At 54.0% G+C, this 16,951-nt stretch overlaps 1 protein-coding gene and 1 long non-coding RNA gene across 2 annotated transcripts in view; one reads left to right on the forward strand and one right to left on the reverse strand.

Annotated features, from left to right (window-relative positions):
• The window catches only part of GRIN2D (glutamate ionotropic receptor NMDA type subunit 2D), a 37,447-nt gene that overhangs the window by 16,015 nt on the left and 4,481 nt on the right, over positions 1-16,951 (reverse strand). The window contains exons 3-10 of the mRNA XM_053915799.2: positions 13,208-13,827; positions 8,820-8,934; positions 8,325-8,536; positions 7,899-8,067; positions 7,254-7,407; positions 4,601-4,726; positions 4,167-4,396; positions 2,872-3,032 (exon numbers count right to left, since the gene is read on the reverse strand). Coding sequence (XP_053771774.1) covers positions 2,872-3,032; positions 4,167-4,396; positions 4,601-4,726; positions 7,254-7,407; positions 7,899-8,067; positions 8,325-8,536; positions 8,820-8,934; positions 13,208-13,827 — 1,787 coding nt within the window. The remainder of the gene's footprint in view (positions 1-2,871; positions 3,033-4,166; positions 4,397-4,600; positions 4,727-7,253; positions 7,408-7,898; positions 8,068-8,324; positions 8,537-8,819; positions 8,935-13,207; positions 13,828-16,951) is intronic.
• On the forward strand, positions 7,267-16,217 carry LOC128779729 (uncharacterized). The gene is made up of 4 exons (XR_008425814.1): positions 7,267-7,366; positions 7,921-8,148; positions 11,581-11,672; positions 15,773-16,217. It is a non-coding gene; the product is annotated as an uncharacterized lncRNA (long non-coding RNA).

Here is a 16,951-nt window from a genome sequence, read left to right on the forward strand (position 1 = left end):
AAAAACAGACGCAGGTCGGAAGACAAGGAGTCAGGTTCTCTCATGGAACTCTGAGAATTCTAAACTTGAACGAACTTAATAGCCTGTTTGTTAGGGTATATTTGTCCAGGTGGAGGATCCGACCAGCTGAACGGTTTGCTGGTTTGCTAGCTTGATTTTCGGTGTGTAAGCCTCCGTGTGTACTCTTGGGACGGTGCAAAGTTTTGGTGAAGGGAAAGCCTATTACAAAACTCACCTTGCCCTGACCTGTGTGGCTTAGCTGGTTGGGCGTCATCCCACAAAGTGAAAGGTCACCGGTTCGATTCCCAGTCAGGGCACGTTCGATGTTTCTCTCTCACATCGATGTTTCTCTCCCTCCCTTTCTACCTCCCATCCCATCTCTCTAAAAATGAATAAATAAAATCTAAAAACAGGAACCACCTCATGTTAATGGTGCTGCAAGGGTCAAGGTCAAGGAGAAAGTGGCAATTCCCTGAAGGGGTTGAAGGTGGGCAGAGAGAACAGCAGTTCTGGAGCTGAGAAAAAAAAGAGGTGACTGATAAGAAAGGGCTGACATTCTCACCATCAGAAAAGAGAGGCTTGCAGGGAAAGCATGGGAAGAACACGCAGAGATGGGAGACAAGGGACCGTGTGACCCCCAGACATCGAGAGATGGGCGACAGAGCACTGGAGAAGGGCAAGGTGCAAGAGAGAAGCTGCGAGGTGGCAGAATACAAACTGCATGAGGGCATGAACCGGGCTGACAGCTTGGCTCCCGCAACCTCTGTTTACAGCCTCTTCCTTTGCCATTTTCCACAACAGAGGCTGGAAGGCTAACACACTCAGTTTGCCAGCCTCTCTTACAGCTGGGAGTGGCCATCAGCCACCTTCTGAGAAACAGCCAGAAGTCCCTGTGAAAAGCATACTTTTCCCAATCAAAAGGCAAAATCTTGCCAGGAGAAAATCCTCCACTCTTTCACTCTTCCTCCTCCTTCTTGCCCGGGACCAAGATGTGCTTCTGAGGGGCAGCAACCATCTTGTGACCATGAGGCAGCCAAAACGAGCATGCAGGTCTCTGCTCCAAGGTTGACGGACCAAATAAATGGAGAGAGTTTGGACGGTTGATGGTATCTTTGAGCTATCACACCAGCCCTGGACTTCTTGAGAGAGATGAAGAAACCTCTGTTTAAGTACCCCTACTGGATCCAAGACACTTACCTATTAACTCATTATCCAGTGCAGAACTGTGCCTGGTACTCTTAAACTGTTTTTTTGTTTGTTTGTTTGTTTTTTAGATTTTACTTATTATTTTAATAGAGAGGGGAAGGGAGGGGGGAAGAGAGGAAGAGAAACATCAATGTGTGGTTGCCTCTCTCATGCCCCCAACTGGGGACCTGGCCCCTAAACCCGGCATGTGCCCTGACTGGGAATCAAACCAGCGACCCTTTGGTTCGCAAGCTGGTGCTCAACCCACTGAACCACATCAGCCAGGGCTTAAAAATTTTTTTTAAATTGATTTTAGAGAGAGAAAGGGAGCGAAAGAGACAGAGAGAGAAACACTGATTTGTTGTTGCACTTATTCATGCGTTCATTGGTTGCTTCCTATATGTGCTGCGCCCAGGGATCGAATCCACAACCTTGCTGTGTGTGGATGATGCTCTAATTGAGCTGCCCGGCCAGGGCCGTCTTAATTTTTTTTTTAAATAAATGAATGACTAGCTTCACTCTCTGCAACTGGTTCTGAGAGACCCCGCTGTACCCTTATGCAGACCCATCCATTTTACATGCACCAGACTGATGACCGATAGGGTTTCTTTTCCTGCAGCCTCACAATGCCAATCCAAACCGTGGCAAATCGTGAAATAGGTAAGACAGGGACCATGAAATGGGATCTGGTTGGAATGGGATCTGGTTGGAGTGACCATGAATGGGACCTGAGGCCTGAGCAGAGGGGGGCCTTGGGGAGCGGTGCTCTAAAGGGTGGTACAGCTGGTCCCACTGACGCCCCACTGCGCCCATCTCCACACGGCAGCCAGAGGAGGCATTTGCAAACAGGATTCAAATCACACCCGTCCCCCCTCCTCCCCTGCCTCCCCACTGCTCTTTGAATAAAACTCAGCCACTACCTTGGACTTTGGGGCCACACCTCACGTCTGCCTCTCATCTGCCTTCCACTCTTCTGCCACGTTGGCCTCCTTCCTGTTCCTCCCATGAGCCACGGCCACTCCCAGCTCTGGCCCCTTACACACTCTGCTCCTTCTGCCTGCGAGGCTCTGCCTTCCCAAGTCCACCTTACTATGCTTGTCTTTGTTGGAATCTCGGACTGTACTCTGGGGCCAGAACTGAACTTTATCCCTGTGTTGGGGGACTTGATGTTAAAAAAATAAACAACAACATAATCCAAATAGTCATTCCGTTGAGTTCAGCCGTGACGATGATGATGATGATGATGAAGAAGAAGATGATGATGATGAAGATATAGCAGCAAACACCTACAGTGTGCCAGACGCTGCTCTGAGTGTTTGGCATGAACGAACAAACAATAATTAACAAAATAATATATCATATTAGCTAATAATAATGACAGTGAGTCCTCCTTTTATCCCCATTTTACAGAGGAGGAAACTGAAGCTCAGAGACATCGAATGACTTGCCCAAGGTCACACAGCCAAAAAGGGACAAAGCTAGGGTTTCAACTCCTGGGTCCCTAAAACCATAACAAGGACCCTGCTTCAGGGAGGGGGAGTTCACGCCCACCTTCAGTGACCTCTGCCTTCCAAGCTGAACCACCCTGGGCTGAGCTCTGAGGCTGCTCAAGGACCTCTGACCCCTCGCCATTTCCAAGCATCCTCAGGGCCCCAGCCCCGCCTCCCAGCCCGAGTCTGCGCTGACCCTGCCTTGAGCTGAGTGAGCGCTTCCTCTACGCGGGGCTGGTTGTAGCGCACCATGTAGGCGTGCATGTCGGGGTAGTTGCTGCGGATGTTCTTCTCCGTGGACCCGTTGGGCACCGTCCCAAACTTCAAGGGCGGGTACTGCTCCTGAGGCCGCTGGAACTGGGGCAGAAGGGAGAGTTACTAGGGTGTCCCCCTGGGCCATCTGGGTAAGATATCCTCCATCCAGACGCTCCATTTGGGAGGACGCTTGCCAACGGTGGGGAGAAGGGGGGGACACCCCAGTGCAGAAGGGTTTCCCAAACTTGCTCACGGTTGGCTCAGCGAGGGAAACACTACACGCCACCCACAGACCCACGGATAGCTATACATCTGCAGATATATACAGATACATACATATATTCATATAATCAGTAATATTGAAATATTTAACACCCAGCATGGCCTGACCATGGTCCAGACAAAAAAAGTCCCCGGTTACAGAGCTCAAGAAGAGTCCCAGAGGCCCATGACGTGTCAGGCATTAACCCCTAACTTGCTGGATCTTGGGACGTCCCAGGGCAGGGGCTGGCGTGGGGAGGGGTGGCTGGGGCAGTTGTTATTTATCAATCCCTTCGGAAATAGTTCACTCTTTTAACAACAGACGCAGCCAGACAGGTGCGTGCTCGCTCAATGTCAAGTGTGTATATGACTAAGACAGAAGTTTCATAAGACCATACTCATCCTTATTTCTGAGAGGCAGTCACACATATTTCCTATTCTATGCCATTCCGTTAAAAAAATTGCTTGTGGCCGTTCATTGAACTGATTTTCCAACCTTGTAAGAGGTCGTGACACCCGGTGAACACAGGGCGACCCACGACGCGGCAAGGACAGAGATGGAGAGCGTCAGCACTTGCGGCAAGTTGACAGAATAATTTTGTGTCTGTCGAACCTCATACATTATGAATCTGCGTTTGAATTTTGCATGTCTCGGTTTTAATTTTCACTTTTCTACTCATTCATTTCTGCTGGATTTTACGAAAGTACTGGTCTCCCCTGGATTCGAGATTCCCGGAATTCGCTCTTCAGCACGGTTTGAGAGACACGGTGGTCTAGACCGTTTGGCACTACTGCCCCTAGAACATCTGGGGACACTCTTCCCCTGGGAATGTTTAGGTACTTCACGGTGAGCTCCAGAATGCTGCCACTGTGGGACTCTCTCTGGGAAGAGATGCCAGGAATCCTGCTGTGGGACAAGCTCTGTGACCTCTGACCCCAGCCAACCCTCCCTTCCCCAAACACACACACACACACCTTTCGGTCACTGAGTCCCGACACGGTGTCCACGTACTCCTCCTGGATCATGAAGGCGGCCAGGTTGGCTGTGTAGCTGGCAAGGAAGATGACGGCGAAGAAGGCCCACACCAGCACCATGATTTTGCTGGTGGTGCCCCGGGGGTTCTCCACGGGCACCGAGTTATTGAACACCAGGGCCCAGAGTAGCCAGATGGATTTTCCAATGGTGAAGGTGGAGCCACCAGGGCCTGCAGGGGGCCAGGAGGGAAGGGGGACATGGACCCCAAATCCCTTCTGCTTGATGAAGGAGCAGAAAGAACTACAATTCCCAGTGGTCCCTGAGGCCCCTGCCACCTCAAGAGGCCATGGTCCTACCCAATGCCTGCTGGGAAATGTAGTTCTATCTGTGGTGCAGACACTCTGAGGTAGGGCGATGGAAGAAGGGGACTCACGCTTGCCGGTGGCCAGGTTGCGGTTGTAACCGACCGGACTGAGGTACTCGAAGATGAAGACGGTGACAGCGACCACAGTGAGGCACATGACGAACATCATCACCCACACAGCGGGGCTGTAGGGCTCTGGGGCAAGAGGGTGCATGGTCACGGCTCAGCCAAGCCAAAGACTGGGGGTCACAGACATTCAGCCAGGGTGCAGCCCAGATCTGACTGTGTCCTCCTCCCTCTGTCCCCTTCCCAGGTTTCCCATGTCGGGGACAGCCTCATTGTCCCCCCAGGCCTCAGGGAGCCAGTCCCTCTCAAAGGCAGCCATCTCCACCATTTCTGTGGTTTCAACCACCACATAGAAACTGTCTCTCCTAAGTGTGTTTCCTGAGCCTGAAACCTGAGTCTCCATCTCCCCGTGCCACCCCCACCCCATGCCATCCACGTCCCACGTTGAGCCCAGCACCAACTCCGAGACGCCCCATCCTGGGAGCCCGACCACCCCTCCCATCAAAACCCAACTCCCATTTGCCATCCTCACCCCCACCCTTTTTCTCCCTCACCTGACACAGGCTGCCAGCCCCCAGCCCCCTAGCCCCTCCCCTGGATCAGGCCTGTCCTCTCTCCTGGACCATCTCCCCAGTCTCTCCCTTCAAGTCCGTTCCCCCCTCCCTACGGCCTTAGAGACTCTTTCTACACCCAGAGATGATCTGACCTCTCCCCAGTGTACAGTCCTTGTGGGCTTCCCTGCAGCCCAGGACAAAGCCCCGGCCCTCAGCCTTGCTCCCCCCTCCTCTCCAGGCTGATGACTCTCTCAAGAACCCACTGCTTTAAAGCACTTGCTGTGGTTACAGAAAAATTAAAAAAAATACACGAACCCACTGCTTTAACCACCCAGAACTCACAGCTCCCTGAATAAGCCACACCCTCTCTGCCTCGGTCCCCAGAGCTCCACTGCCAGGGGGCCCATCCTGACGTCAGTCAAACTCAAGTTCACGCGTCCTCTCCTCACACTGCCTCTGGGAGTTCACTGACAATTTCCTTTAGATCAGCACTGGCTGATTTGATCTCCCTGGGCCAAGTGCAAGTGGCCAGGACTGCCCCGGTCACAGCAGAGTCACCACCCTGGACTGTCACTGCAGCAGCTGGGGACATGTCTGTTGTCTCCACTGGGCAACATGGTGGGTCATACATATGACCTTGTCACTCCCCTGCTGAACGCAGGGGCCCCACGTGGTGCCTCTCAAGGTGCCCTGCAGAGACCTTGGCGCCAAGCGGAAGCCCCAAGAGGCATCACTGGGGAAAAATACTGAAAACAAAGCGCGGAGGATGGATGTTCCTTCTCTCAGCACCTCCCCCTCCCAGGAGCTCTGCTCAGACTTCAGACAGCGAACTGACAAGAACTCTGCTCTCGTGGCTGGATGGAGTCTTCCCCAAGCTCGGTAAATGAGCTCTCTACCCTGCTCCAGTGCACCTCAAAGCCACCAGCCCACCCGGGTGTCAGCTGCCTGATGACATCGCAAGCCTGTCTCTCTGACTCGCCCTCGCTGCCATCTTTCTACCCCCACCTGTAGTTAAAACCCGTGCTGCTCCGGTAAGAGTAATACCCAATCTTCCTACTGAGGCCCGGGGTGATCTGCGCTCTTCCCAGGCGGTCCTCACCTGCCACCCCTCTCCTTCACACCCCTCCTCCAGCCACACAGGCCTCACGCGATTTCACAAGTACTCCACGCACATTCCCAACTGGCTCCTTTGTCCTTGCTCTTCCCTCTGCCTGGAATGCTTTTCCAGACAGATCTGCACAGGAGTGAGTCACCTCCTCCAAGGGGCCTGCTGGCCCAGCCACAGCAACCCAGTCCTACTCCTTTCCTTCCCTTCTCCTGGCTTAATTGATCGCGGTATTTGTCACCACCAGAAGCGATTTTGTCCCTGTAGCCCTTGAGAGCACAGGTGGCCAACACAAGGCCCGCGGGCCGAATCCGGCCCTCCAACTTATTTTATCCGGCTCGGCACCTTGTTTCTACCTGGCAGCAGCGCTGAGCTCTCGCTTAACTGTTAAGGAGTAGTTACATTTATACAGTCCTAAAGTTACATTCGGCCCTTGGAAGGCAACCGTGAGGCTGATGTGGCCCCCGGTAAAAATGAGTTTGCCACCCCTGCTTTGGAAAGTATTTTCTGTCTTCCCCAGGAAGCTAAGAGCCCTCAGAGGGCAGGGATTTGGGTGCGGCTCAGAGCCTGCCACCTACTAGGTGCTCAATAAACACCATCTGATGGATGAGGTGAGCAATTACACGTGCCAGAGCCGTGCTGACAATCTCTTTTCCTCGCCTCACGTGTATACACCAGGGAAGACTTGGACTTTGTGGAGCTTGAAGCTCATACCATTTGGAGGGTTCTCTTTAAGAGAAAAGAATCCAGGGTCGTGACTACAAAACCAGGGACCAGGTCTTGAAAAAGCTGTGTGAGAGAAGGTTCCTGAAACTCCTTAGCTTCATGGCCAAAATACTTCTGGTAGCAGAAGTTACTCCGCCCATGTTACAGACTAGGACACTGGGGCTCAGAAGTGAGACCACTTCGCCGGAGTCACACCGCCAGCACAGGCGATACCCGACAGAACTGGGGCACACAGCTGCCCAGCCTGGCCGGCCCGGGGCCCCAAGCTCACCGAGGAAGGCGGAGGGGGACACGGTGCCGTTGCTGCGCGCCACCATGACGCTGATGCCTGTCTCCACGAAGGGGACGGAGAAGTCCACGATCTCGGACCGCTCCTCGTTTATGGTGAGGGAGCCGATGGCCATGTCTGCACGCTGGTAGAACACCTGGGGTAAGGGCGAGGAGGAGGTGAGCGAACCCGGCTGGCTCAGGCAGGCAGAAGGAGGAGGGAGGCAGGCAATACCCGCCCGGGGCGGAGACTGATAACAGCATAGGAGAGAGGCTAGGACGGTGCGTGGGTAGGTGACGGGACGCAGAGTGGGGCAGGAAAGGTGGCAGTAAGAGTTTCGGAAATGGGGTGGGAAGAGGTGGCTCTGGCCGCATCCTGCTCCTGGAGCGAGGTTTTGGGCTCCATCCTCCTGGCCACGCCCCCTTCTAGGAGTTCCACCCTCCTGGTCCCGCCCCTCGGCCTAGGGCCTGCTCTTGGCTGCGACCATTCAAATCCAGGCGTTCCCTCCGTTTAACCGTGCCCCCCTCTCCTGCCTCAGAGTTTTCCCCCTCGAGTCCCGACCCCTTGCACCCAGAGTTCCCCGCTCTCCCCTCCCACCCCACCATTGCGCGTCCTAGCCGGTCCCCACCCCGTCGCAGCCCGCCTCACCTCCCCTATCATGCCGTTCCAGACGCCGTCGATCTTCTTCCCGTGCTTGCCGTTAGTGACCAGGTAGAGGTCATAGCTGAAGCCGACGGTCTGCGCCAGCCGCTTCAGAATGTCGATGCAGAAGCCCTTGCAGCACCGCTTTTCCGGGCGGGGGGCGTCCGGCGGAGGGCTGCGGGGAACGAGCAGGCTTGGGGACGTTGGGGACCCCCTCACCTTATGAAGGGAGGCACAAGCAGCGGCTAAAACTAAGGTTAGTGCTTTCTGGGTAAACTGAGGCTCAAAGGAGTTACGGGGCTTGTCCAAGGTCACCAAGCTGGAGGTCAGTGTGGGTCCTGGGTCCCAAGGAAGGAAGGGACTGGGGCCGGGACTACCGGGCTTCAAAGGAGAAGGATTTTGAAGCTGGAACTCCTGGATCCCGGCTGTCACCTGTGGGTGCGGTTGAGCTGGCTCCGGCAGGGCACCGAGTCTCGGATGCAAGTGCCGCTGATGGGGTCAGCGGGCTCCACAATGACAAAGGGCCTCTCCTCCAGCGTGGCCACGGTGAGGTGCTGAGTGTCATCTACTGGCTGCAGGAAGCGACCGTAGCGGGACCAGAGCGGGTACTTGAGGCGGAGCGTCTGCTGCTCCCAGCTGCCCACCTTGGCCAAGAGGAGGGGGTTAAGGCTTCCTGGGGGTACTTTCCAGGATGTCCAGGCCTTCATGGCCCAGGTTCCCCGCTCCTTCTCCCTCAGACCAGGAATCTGGGTCCCATGTCCCTCCTCCCCTTAGGTCTGGGCTCCCAGTTCTTCCCATGACCCAGAATTCTGGGGTCCCATCTCCTTCCTCCCTCAGAGGCCAGAGTCCCGGGCCCCAGCCCCAGTCTCTGGCAGGACCGAGGAGTCCAGGCTATCTCCCACGCCTGAGGTGAGGGATGGGACTCACCACCTCCCAGGTCCTGTCTCTGGTCAGGGAGATGACCACCAAGGAAGGGTTCACCAGGAAGCCATCTTCATTGAAGGAGTAATCCCGGTTGTCCCAGGTAATATTCATGAAGTACCTGCCAAGGAGGGAGGGAGGGGACATTTGGGGATCTGGAGTGGACCTTGGTGGCAGAAAATAAAAAAAGTCCCTTTTCGACTGACGAGCCCCAGCCCCCAGATGGAATCTCTCCTCCAAGATTCTGAGAACTCCAGTGTGCTAGGTACCCTCCCCTCACCGCCCAACGCAACCACCCAAGGTCCCAGGCCCTCAGCCCGAGTGTTCTGGCCTTGCCATCTTTGATTGCTTCCCATCCTCAAACTCTTTCCCCGCAAACTCGCTCTGTGCCCACCGATGCTGAATGTCTGCAAACACACCAAGTGGTGTGCTGTCTCTAGGCCTTTGCAAGTGCTCTTCTCTCTGCCTGGAAAACATTGCCACCCCTTCTCGTCCTGACTAATTCTTACGTCCTCAAGGCTCAGTTCAAATGTTCCTTCCTCTGGGGAGAAGCCCCCGAGGGTCTCTGGACCCCCAGGTATCGTCACTTTGCAGTGACACCCTATACTCTGAAGGCCTGTCACACTGCCCCAGCCACTGGGCCAGATCCTCAGCTGCCCCCTCACTCCCCCTGCCCAGGCCATTGGTCCGCAAGCCCCATCCTTCCCGCCCCTGGGATTTCTCTGCCACGTGCCCTCCTCTCCATCCCCATAGCCCTCCTGAACCTCCTGCCTGGCCTCCCACCCCCAGTCTCTCTCCTTCACTATGTTCCCCACTCTGCCCCAGAGGGGCTTTTCTGCACCCAAAACTGACTCCTCCTCTCCCCTGCTTATCACCCAGCCATGGCTCTCCAGTGCTCCAGAACCATGTCCAAGACTCTCACCTGGTGTTCCAGGCCCTCGTGGCTTGGTCCCATCTACCTCCACAGCCTCATCACCCACAAGCCCCAATTCTCCTGCCATCATCTACCCTAAGCTAGTTGTACCACCAACCCGCCAAGTTTTCCTCCCCTCTGGGCCTTTGCACAATGCCGTTCCCCTGCCTGGAATACACCCTCTTTCTGCTGAACTACCAACTGCTCTTGGAATGGAAGCCAAACCCCTTAAAAGGCCTAAGTGAGCCCTGGCTGGTGTGGCTCAGTAGATTGAGCGTGGACCTGTGCACCAAGGGGTCGTGGGTTCGATTCCCAGCCAGGGTACATGCCTGGGTTGCAGGCCAGATCCCCAGTAGGGGACATGCAAAAAGCAACTGCACATTGATGTTTCTCTCCCTTTCTTTCTCCCTCACTCCCCCTCTGTCTAGAAATAGATAAATAAAATCTTTTTTTTTTTTTTTTTTTTTTACAAAAAAGCCCTATATGAGCTGAGCCCTGTGTGAGCCCTGTCCCTTAGTCATAGCCCTTCCCCCTTAAGCTCCAGCCACAATGGCTTTCTTTCTTTTTTTCTATTTTAACTATTTATTTTGTTGGTTTTTAATTTTCTTTTAAAGATTTTACTTGCTTTTTTAGGGAGAGGGGAAGGGAGGGAGAAAGAGAGGGAGAGAAACATCAATGTGTGGCTGCCTCTCGCACACCCCTACTGGGAACCTGGTCAGTAACCAAGGCATGTGCCCTGACTGGGAATTGAACCAGGGACCCTTTGGTTCGCAGGTGGGCACTCAGTCCACTGAGCCACAGCAGCCAGGGCAGGTTTTTATATTTCTATTTCCTTTTTCACACTGGCTTTCTTTCAGAGTTCCAAGTAGGCAATTGCAGCCCCAGGGCCTCTGCCCCTGTTGTTCCCCCTCCTTTCTCTTCACTTGGATCTTCCAATAGTTGGCTCCTTCTCTTTTTTTTTTTAAAGGAAAATTGTCTTTCCTATCTTTTCTTTTTTATTTAAAAAAATTTTATGTATTTATTTTTAGAGAGGGGAAGGGAGGGAGAAAGAGAGGGAGAGAAACATCGACGTGTGGTTGCCTCTCGTGCACTCCCTACTGGGGACATGGCCCACAACCCAGGCATGTGCCCTGACTGGGAATTGAACCAGCGACCCTTGGTTCACAGGCCCACACTCAATCCACTGAGCCACATCTGCTAGGGCTCTTCCTTTTCTTGTTTGTCCACTATGACACTGTAAGCTCTGTGAGAGCAGGGACCTTGTTCAACACCATGTATGCTTGTGCCTAAAGCACTCTCAGGAAAGGGCTTTTCAGTGAATGAATGAATGAATGAGTGAGTGATTCATCCTTTAGGTCTCAGCTCATGTATCTTCTCCTCCTGAAAACCTCCCTGTCTTCATAGACTGACCCATGACTTGTGTAGCCCAGTTTGGAAGGCTGATCCGTTCCACTCCCATCAAATTCCTCTGTTGGGAGGACCTTGACTGTGACATTTGGAGGGATGGTAGTGGAACAGATGAGTGAAATTATGAGTGTTAGGAGGAAGCAGAATCCTGGGTAAGTAGTGGTAAGAAAGGCACTGGATGGCCTTAGGCAGTGGCAAGCCAGGGATGGGGATGGGGGCGGGGGGGGGGGGCTATCAATTCCTGACATCTGGGTTTGTGATTGTTTGTCATCCCAGTATACCCCCTTTTCCCTGAGGAAACTTGATGAGATTCCGCTTCTTGCAACCCAAATTGTCCTGCTTTAGACAGTACTCTCCCCAGCGCTCCCATGATGCCCATTTAACCTGCATCATTGCAAGCCTCACGCTGCGTTGTCCTTATCCCATCCGTGTCTGCCGCCCCTACAGGACCCTGCGTTCTTTAAAGAGACACCCATGGTCTTTTTCATCTGTGTTCTCAGCGCCCAGCATGAGCCCTAGTTCCTAGCAGGCTGAATTCAGTAAGTATTTATGAACGAGGTATGTTTTTCTCACTCTCTTGTCCCTGGATCCTGATTCCCAACTCACCAGTTCTCAATTCTCCTCCCTTAGCTCTTCTTTCCCACTCTCGCCTCTTCCTCAGCTCATTTTAGGGTAGAGGTCTGTCCTTCCATTGTTCTGTCACCCAACTCATCAATGTCCCTACTCACAAAGCTTCCTCTGGTGGATGTGCTGTTTTCCACCACCTTGTTCTTTTCTAAAATAATGGTGTGGCCCTGGCTGGTGTGGCTCAGTGGATTGAGCCCCGGCCTGCGAACCAAAGGCTCACTGGTTCATTCCCAGTCATGGCACAGGCCTGGGTTGCCCGCCAGGTCCCCAGTAGGGGGCGCGGGAGAGGCAGCCACACATTGATGTTTCTCTCCCTCTCTTTCTCCCTCCCTTCCTCTCTCTCTAAAAATAAATAAATAAAATATTAAAATGAAATAAAATAATAGTGAACACGCTGAGCGCATAGCTGCCCAGCTACAGTCCACATTCCCTAGTCTTCCTTGCAGCTAGCCCAGGGCATAAGCGGGGACCACACTGAAAACGTCTAACAGTCAGTACCGCCCACAGGCACTAACCAGTCAGAATCCACGTCTGACCAATCCGCAGGAACCTGGCTGTAAACCGCCCATAAGCCAGCCCTGAACACCTGACTATGTTCTCACCAATGGGAGGTTAGAGTGTACCTTCCACCTCGCTTCCCCAAAAGGAAATTGCTCTCCGCTTCCCCCCTGTCCCTTCTCAGCTGGAATTCAGATTTGCCCATGACCCAGCTTTGACTGTGGGGAGAGGAGATGGCAGAGCAACAAGGTGAAGGGGTCTGAGTTCCTGAATGGGACTTCTGAAACCTGGACTCCGCATCTCCGAATTGTTAACTGATAGAGGAACAAACTTCTACCATGCTGGGGCTGTTGGGGCCTTTTTATTTATTTATTTTGAGGCAGAAAGAGAGGGAGAGGAAACATCAATGTGTGGTTGCCTCTGGCGCGCCCCCTACTGGGGGCCTGGCCAGCAACACAGGCATGTGCCCTAACCGGGAATCCAACCAGTGACCCTTTGGTTTACAGGCCGGCACTCAATCCGCTAAGCCACACCAGCCAGGGCCACTGGGGCCTTTTTATTACTGAAGTTCAGCTCATACTCCCTGGGGTATTTCCTAAGATGCTATCTGCTAGAAGATGTATCATTATTTCTATGTACTATAAAGAAAAAAGCACTTCCAATTAAACCACGAAAAGCCATCAATTGTACGACATGTCTTGATTTCAAAGACATGAACTGTGAAAACACGTGCACCTTAAAATCATGAGATACCATAATACACTCACTGTGTCTCGGGTGCTTTTGCCAAATGACCTGATCTAACCCCAGGAAGGAGACCCAGGTACATTCATTTTACAGAAAAGGAAACTGAGGCCCTGAGAGGAGACGTGACCCATTTGAGGGTACCCCAGCGGTGGGTGTCCTATGTAGTCAGCCTCTGGAGTCTCCCCACACCTGCCCCACTCACCTGTGCAGACTCTCCCCTCGATGGGTGCGGTTCTGGGCTCGGCAGTCATGGCCGAGCTCGGGCAGGAAGCCATAGTCTCGCAGCAGAGCCTGGGCACCTCTGGCCACCACAGCCACGCCAGCTGCCACACGCCGGGCCAGGTCATCGCGCCAGCCAGCGGAGCGCACCGCAAACAGTCCGGCAGGTAGTGGGGCGCCTCCTGGCAGAAGAAGGGGCTCCCCAGGGGAGCCTGAGCCCCCTCCTCCAGCCAGCTGGGGCCCCACCATAAACCAGACGTAGCCGGGCCCAGTGAGGCCAGCCTCCTCGGCCGCCCGGAACACAGGCTCGGCCTCCTCACGGGCACAGAAGAGCAGGCGGATCTGGGCACTGACGCTGCGGAGCTGGGCGCTCAGCACGGCCTCACCTGCCCCAGGGTCCAGCGTCAGCGCCCCGCGGTGCTCCCAGCCCACCAGACTGCCATCAGTCAGCACCTCGATGTAGGAAAGGAAGGCCCGGTGGCCAGGGGCACGGGTGGTCACAGCAACAAAGGACGTCCAGTCGTACTCCTCCAGCACCTCAAAGATGACCTGAAGCTGCTGCTCTGTGGAGGAGCCCAGCTGTAGGAAGGTGGAGCCCTTCTCCTGCGGGGGGGGGGGGGGGGGCAGAGGGGGGAGGGGGGAGGAGGGGGGTGTCAGGCCTCCTGGTGCAGCGTTCACAGCTCCCAGGAGACAATAAGGGACCTCCAGCAACCGACAAGGGGAGCACAGTTCCCAGCGGTCAAAGGGGACCTCGTGTCCTGGAAGCTGAAAAAGGGACCACAACTCCCACCCACCACTGATGCGTCACAGCTCTCAGTTTGACAGACTTCCTAGCTGTCCAGCAAACCTTCCTCCTTTTCCTGCTGGGGCACAGAGCTAGACCTGGGTTAGGTGGGGCCACATGACTGAGTTCAAGGCTCATCCATGAAAACTGTCCCCCATGCATCTTACTTTCTTCCCTGTCTGAGGGAAGAGGCAGAGGACCCAGAAGAGAACTCTGAAGTCCTAGGGGATTACAGAGACACAAGAGGGAAAAGCCTGAATCCCTGAGTCACCTCTTGGAGGCGTGCCACCTCCCGTCGGGAACACCTGTTTGGACTTTATAGGAGTAAGAAATAACCTTTTACTGGCGCAAGCCACTGTGATGTAGGGATTTGTTAGAGGAGTAGCATGACTGTAATGAACCCACCAGCCTCCAGTGAGGGAACTACAGTTCCCAGCATCCACTGAGAGGGACTACATCTCCCAGTGGGCAGTGAGGGTGCTAGAAGTACTGTCTCTCCCCCATGGAAGAAGCCTTGCTGTGTGGACTTGCCCTTCTCCCGTTTTCCTTCTATCTTCCCGTCCCCTCCTTGTCTGTTTCCTTGACTGAACTCTCTTCCTCAGTCAGAATTCTAAACATAGGAGTGCTCTAGTCTCCCCTTTTCTTCTCTGTCCCCTCTTCCTGGTCATCTCATACAGATCCATGGGTTTCAACACTGTCTCCTGCACTATCCAATATGGTAGCAACCAGCCAACCTTTGGCTACTTAAATTTTAATGAACTAAAATTTAGTTCCCTGTTGCACTAACCACCTATCAAGTACCCAGCACTCACACATGGCTAGTGGCTATCATTCTGGACAGAGCGGATCTAGGCCGTCCTCACTGAAGAACGTTCCGCTAGACAGCGCCGGAGGTGTTGAGGACTCCTGTCTTGCGTCACCATGTCTGTCCTCAACATCTCCTCTGGGGTCTCCGAGAGCATCTCCAAATTAACGTGTCAAAGCCAGAATTCTAGATCTCCCCCTCGCTTCACACCTGCTTCTTGTCTTTTCCTTACTCACCCAGATGCTCAGGTTTCAAAGCTAAGTCACCTTTTGCCGCTCTTTCTCTCATGCCAATACCCAGGCCGTCTCCAAGTCTTCCTGGCTCTCTGTTCAACAGTAACCCCGGCTGTCCACGCCTCATTACTGTCCCCGTCACAACCCCCACTTTCTTGCCTAGGCAATGACAACAGCTTCCTAACCCATCTCTGCTTCCATTCTTGGATCTTCCAGTCCATTCTCCAGACGGCAGCCAGCATGATCTTTTCCAAATGTGAATTGGATCGCATCCCTTCGTGGTTGAATACCTTCCAATGATTCTATCTTAGAATCAGAGCCAAAGCCGTCTCTGTGGCCCACAATGCCCTGCATGAACTGGACCCCACAGCCTCTCTGATCTCATCCCCCGCCACCCCCACCTCTTTGCTCTTTCTCAAACACATCAGGTTCCTTTTGGTTCTAGGGGCTTTCCACTGGCTACCTGTGGCTATTCAAATTAGCTATTACCTCTCCTGGGGACACTTTTCCCCAGCTCCTCCATGCTGGACCTACCCCTCCTCATTCCTTCTCAGGGAGACCCCCCAACTGCCATCTATTGAAGCCCCTCATCAGTCATTACAACATTCTGTTGCTCTCCTCCAGGACAGATTTTATTATGTTGTTTGGTTTTTTTTTTTTTGGTCTCCCCATCAGAATGCAAGCTCTACAAGCAGGGACTTTGCATCTGTACTTTTCCTTTTACAGCTGTATTCTCCAGAACCTAAAATGCCCCGGCACAGAATTGGCCCTTAAGAAATCCTCCAGAAACACAGTGAGAAGAGCGAGTGGACTTACTCCCTAGGTGTGTGCCTGTGGTTGGACGGGCAGGGAAGAGAGTATGAGGTCTTCCAGCATGCAATGAAACCGCAGCAGGACCTCACCCTTTGCAGGTGGAAGTGTGCTGAGGACACCGCATTCCCAGCATTCAATGGGGGCACAGATGTAGCTGTGAAGACCATTCTATTTCATCTGAAGACACTGAGGGACTACATTTCCCAGAAGGGAATGCGTGTACACAGAGGGGACCACAGTGTCCAAGACAATAAACAGAGCGGACCACAGTCCTCCACAATGGAGGCACGAGGGACCACATCTCTTGGTAATAAGTTCACCTCGAAGGCGATCTGCCTACAAATCTATGGGCAATTCCATGCCAAAGAGGAGAAGCAAACTGGACAGAGGCCTTTCCCAGAATGCTCTGGAAGGAGAGTCCCAAACAAAGCCACCAGCCCTCACAGCAGGGAGTGGTGGAGATGGAGGCTCCACCCACTCAGGTGGCCCTATCCTCTGGCAGCCCCACCTCTGTCACACTGGCTCCACTCCTGAATAGGCCCCGCCCCTTCCTGCAGCTCCTCGTTGCTGACCCCCTTTCCTTCTCAAGTCTGCACACTAGGCTAGTTCCAGTTCTGCCCTTTGCTACCATAAGTCCACTCCAGAAGGCCCCTCCTGCGACCTCCGGAGGCAGGCCTCTCTCCAGGACATGGCCAGCTCCATCCTCTACCCCAACCTCTCCTGCAGGCTCCTGGCTTTGACTTCTCTCTCCGTGGCTGGGCCTTCATCCTCCCCTGCCCAGCTTTTGGATTCCCGCTTTCCACGTTTTACAGCTGAGTTGGCCCAGGCCCAAACCCCATTTTCAGGACCGGCTTCCTCTCTAGACACCACCCCTTTAGTACAGAGCGTAGGCTCTGCAGGGTCCCGGGACTCGCCTCTCACTGGTAGCCCCGCCCCTCACGGTCTGGCCACGCCCCCAAACCCACTCGCTGCATGGCTCTACCCCTCCACAGCCCACTTCTCACTAATGACTCTTCCCTTTCACCGATGGCCCTGTCCTTCTAGGTAGACCTCTAGACCCCACTCTCAGCTGGCTAGGCCTCCCTGCCCCTC

The sequence above is a fragment of the Desmodus rotundus genome, chromosome 12 (assembly GCF_022682495.2).
Source record: "Desmodus rotundus isolate HL8 chromosome 12, HLdesRot8A.1, whole genome shotgun sequence".
NCBI classification, from domain to species: Eukaryota; Metazoa; Chordata; class Mammalia; order Chiroptera; family Phyllostomidae; genus Desmodus; species Desmodus rotundus.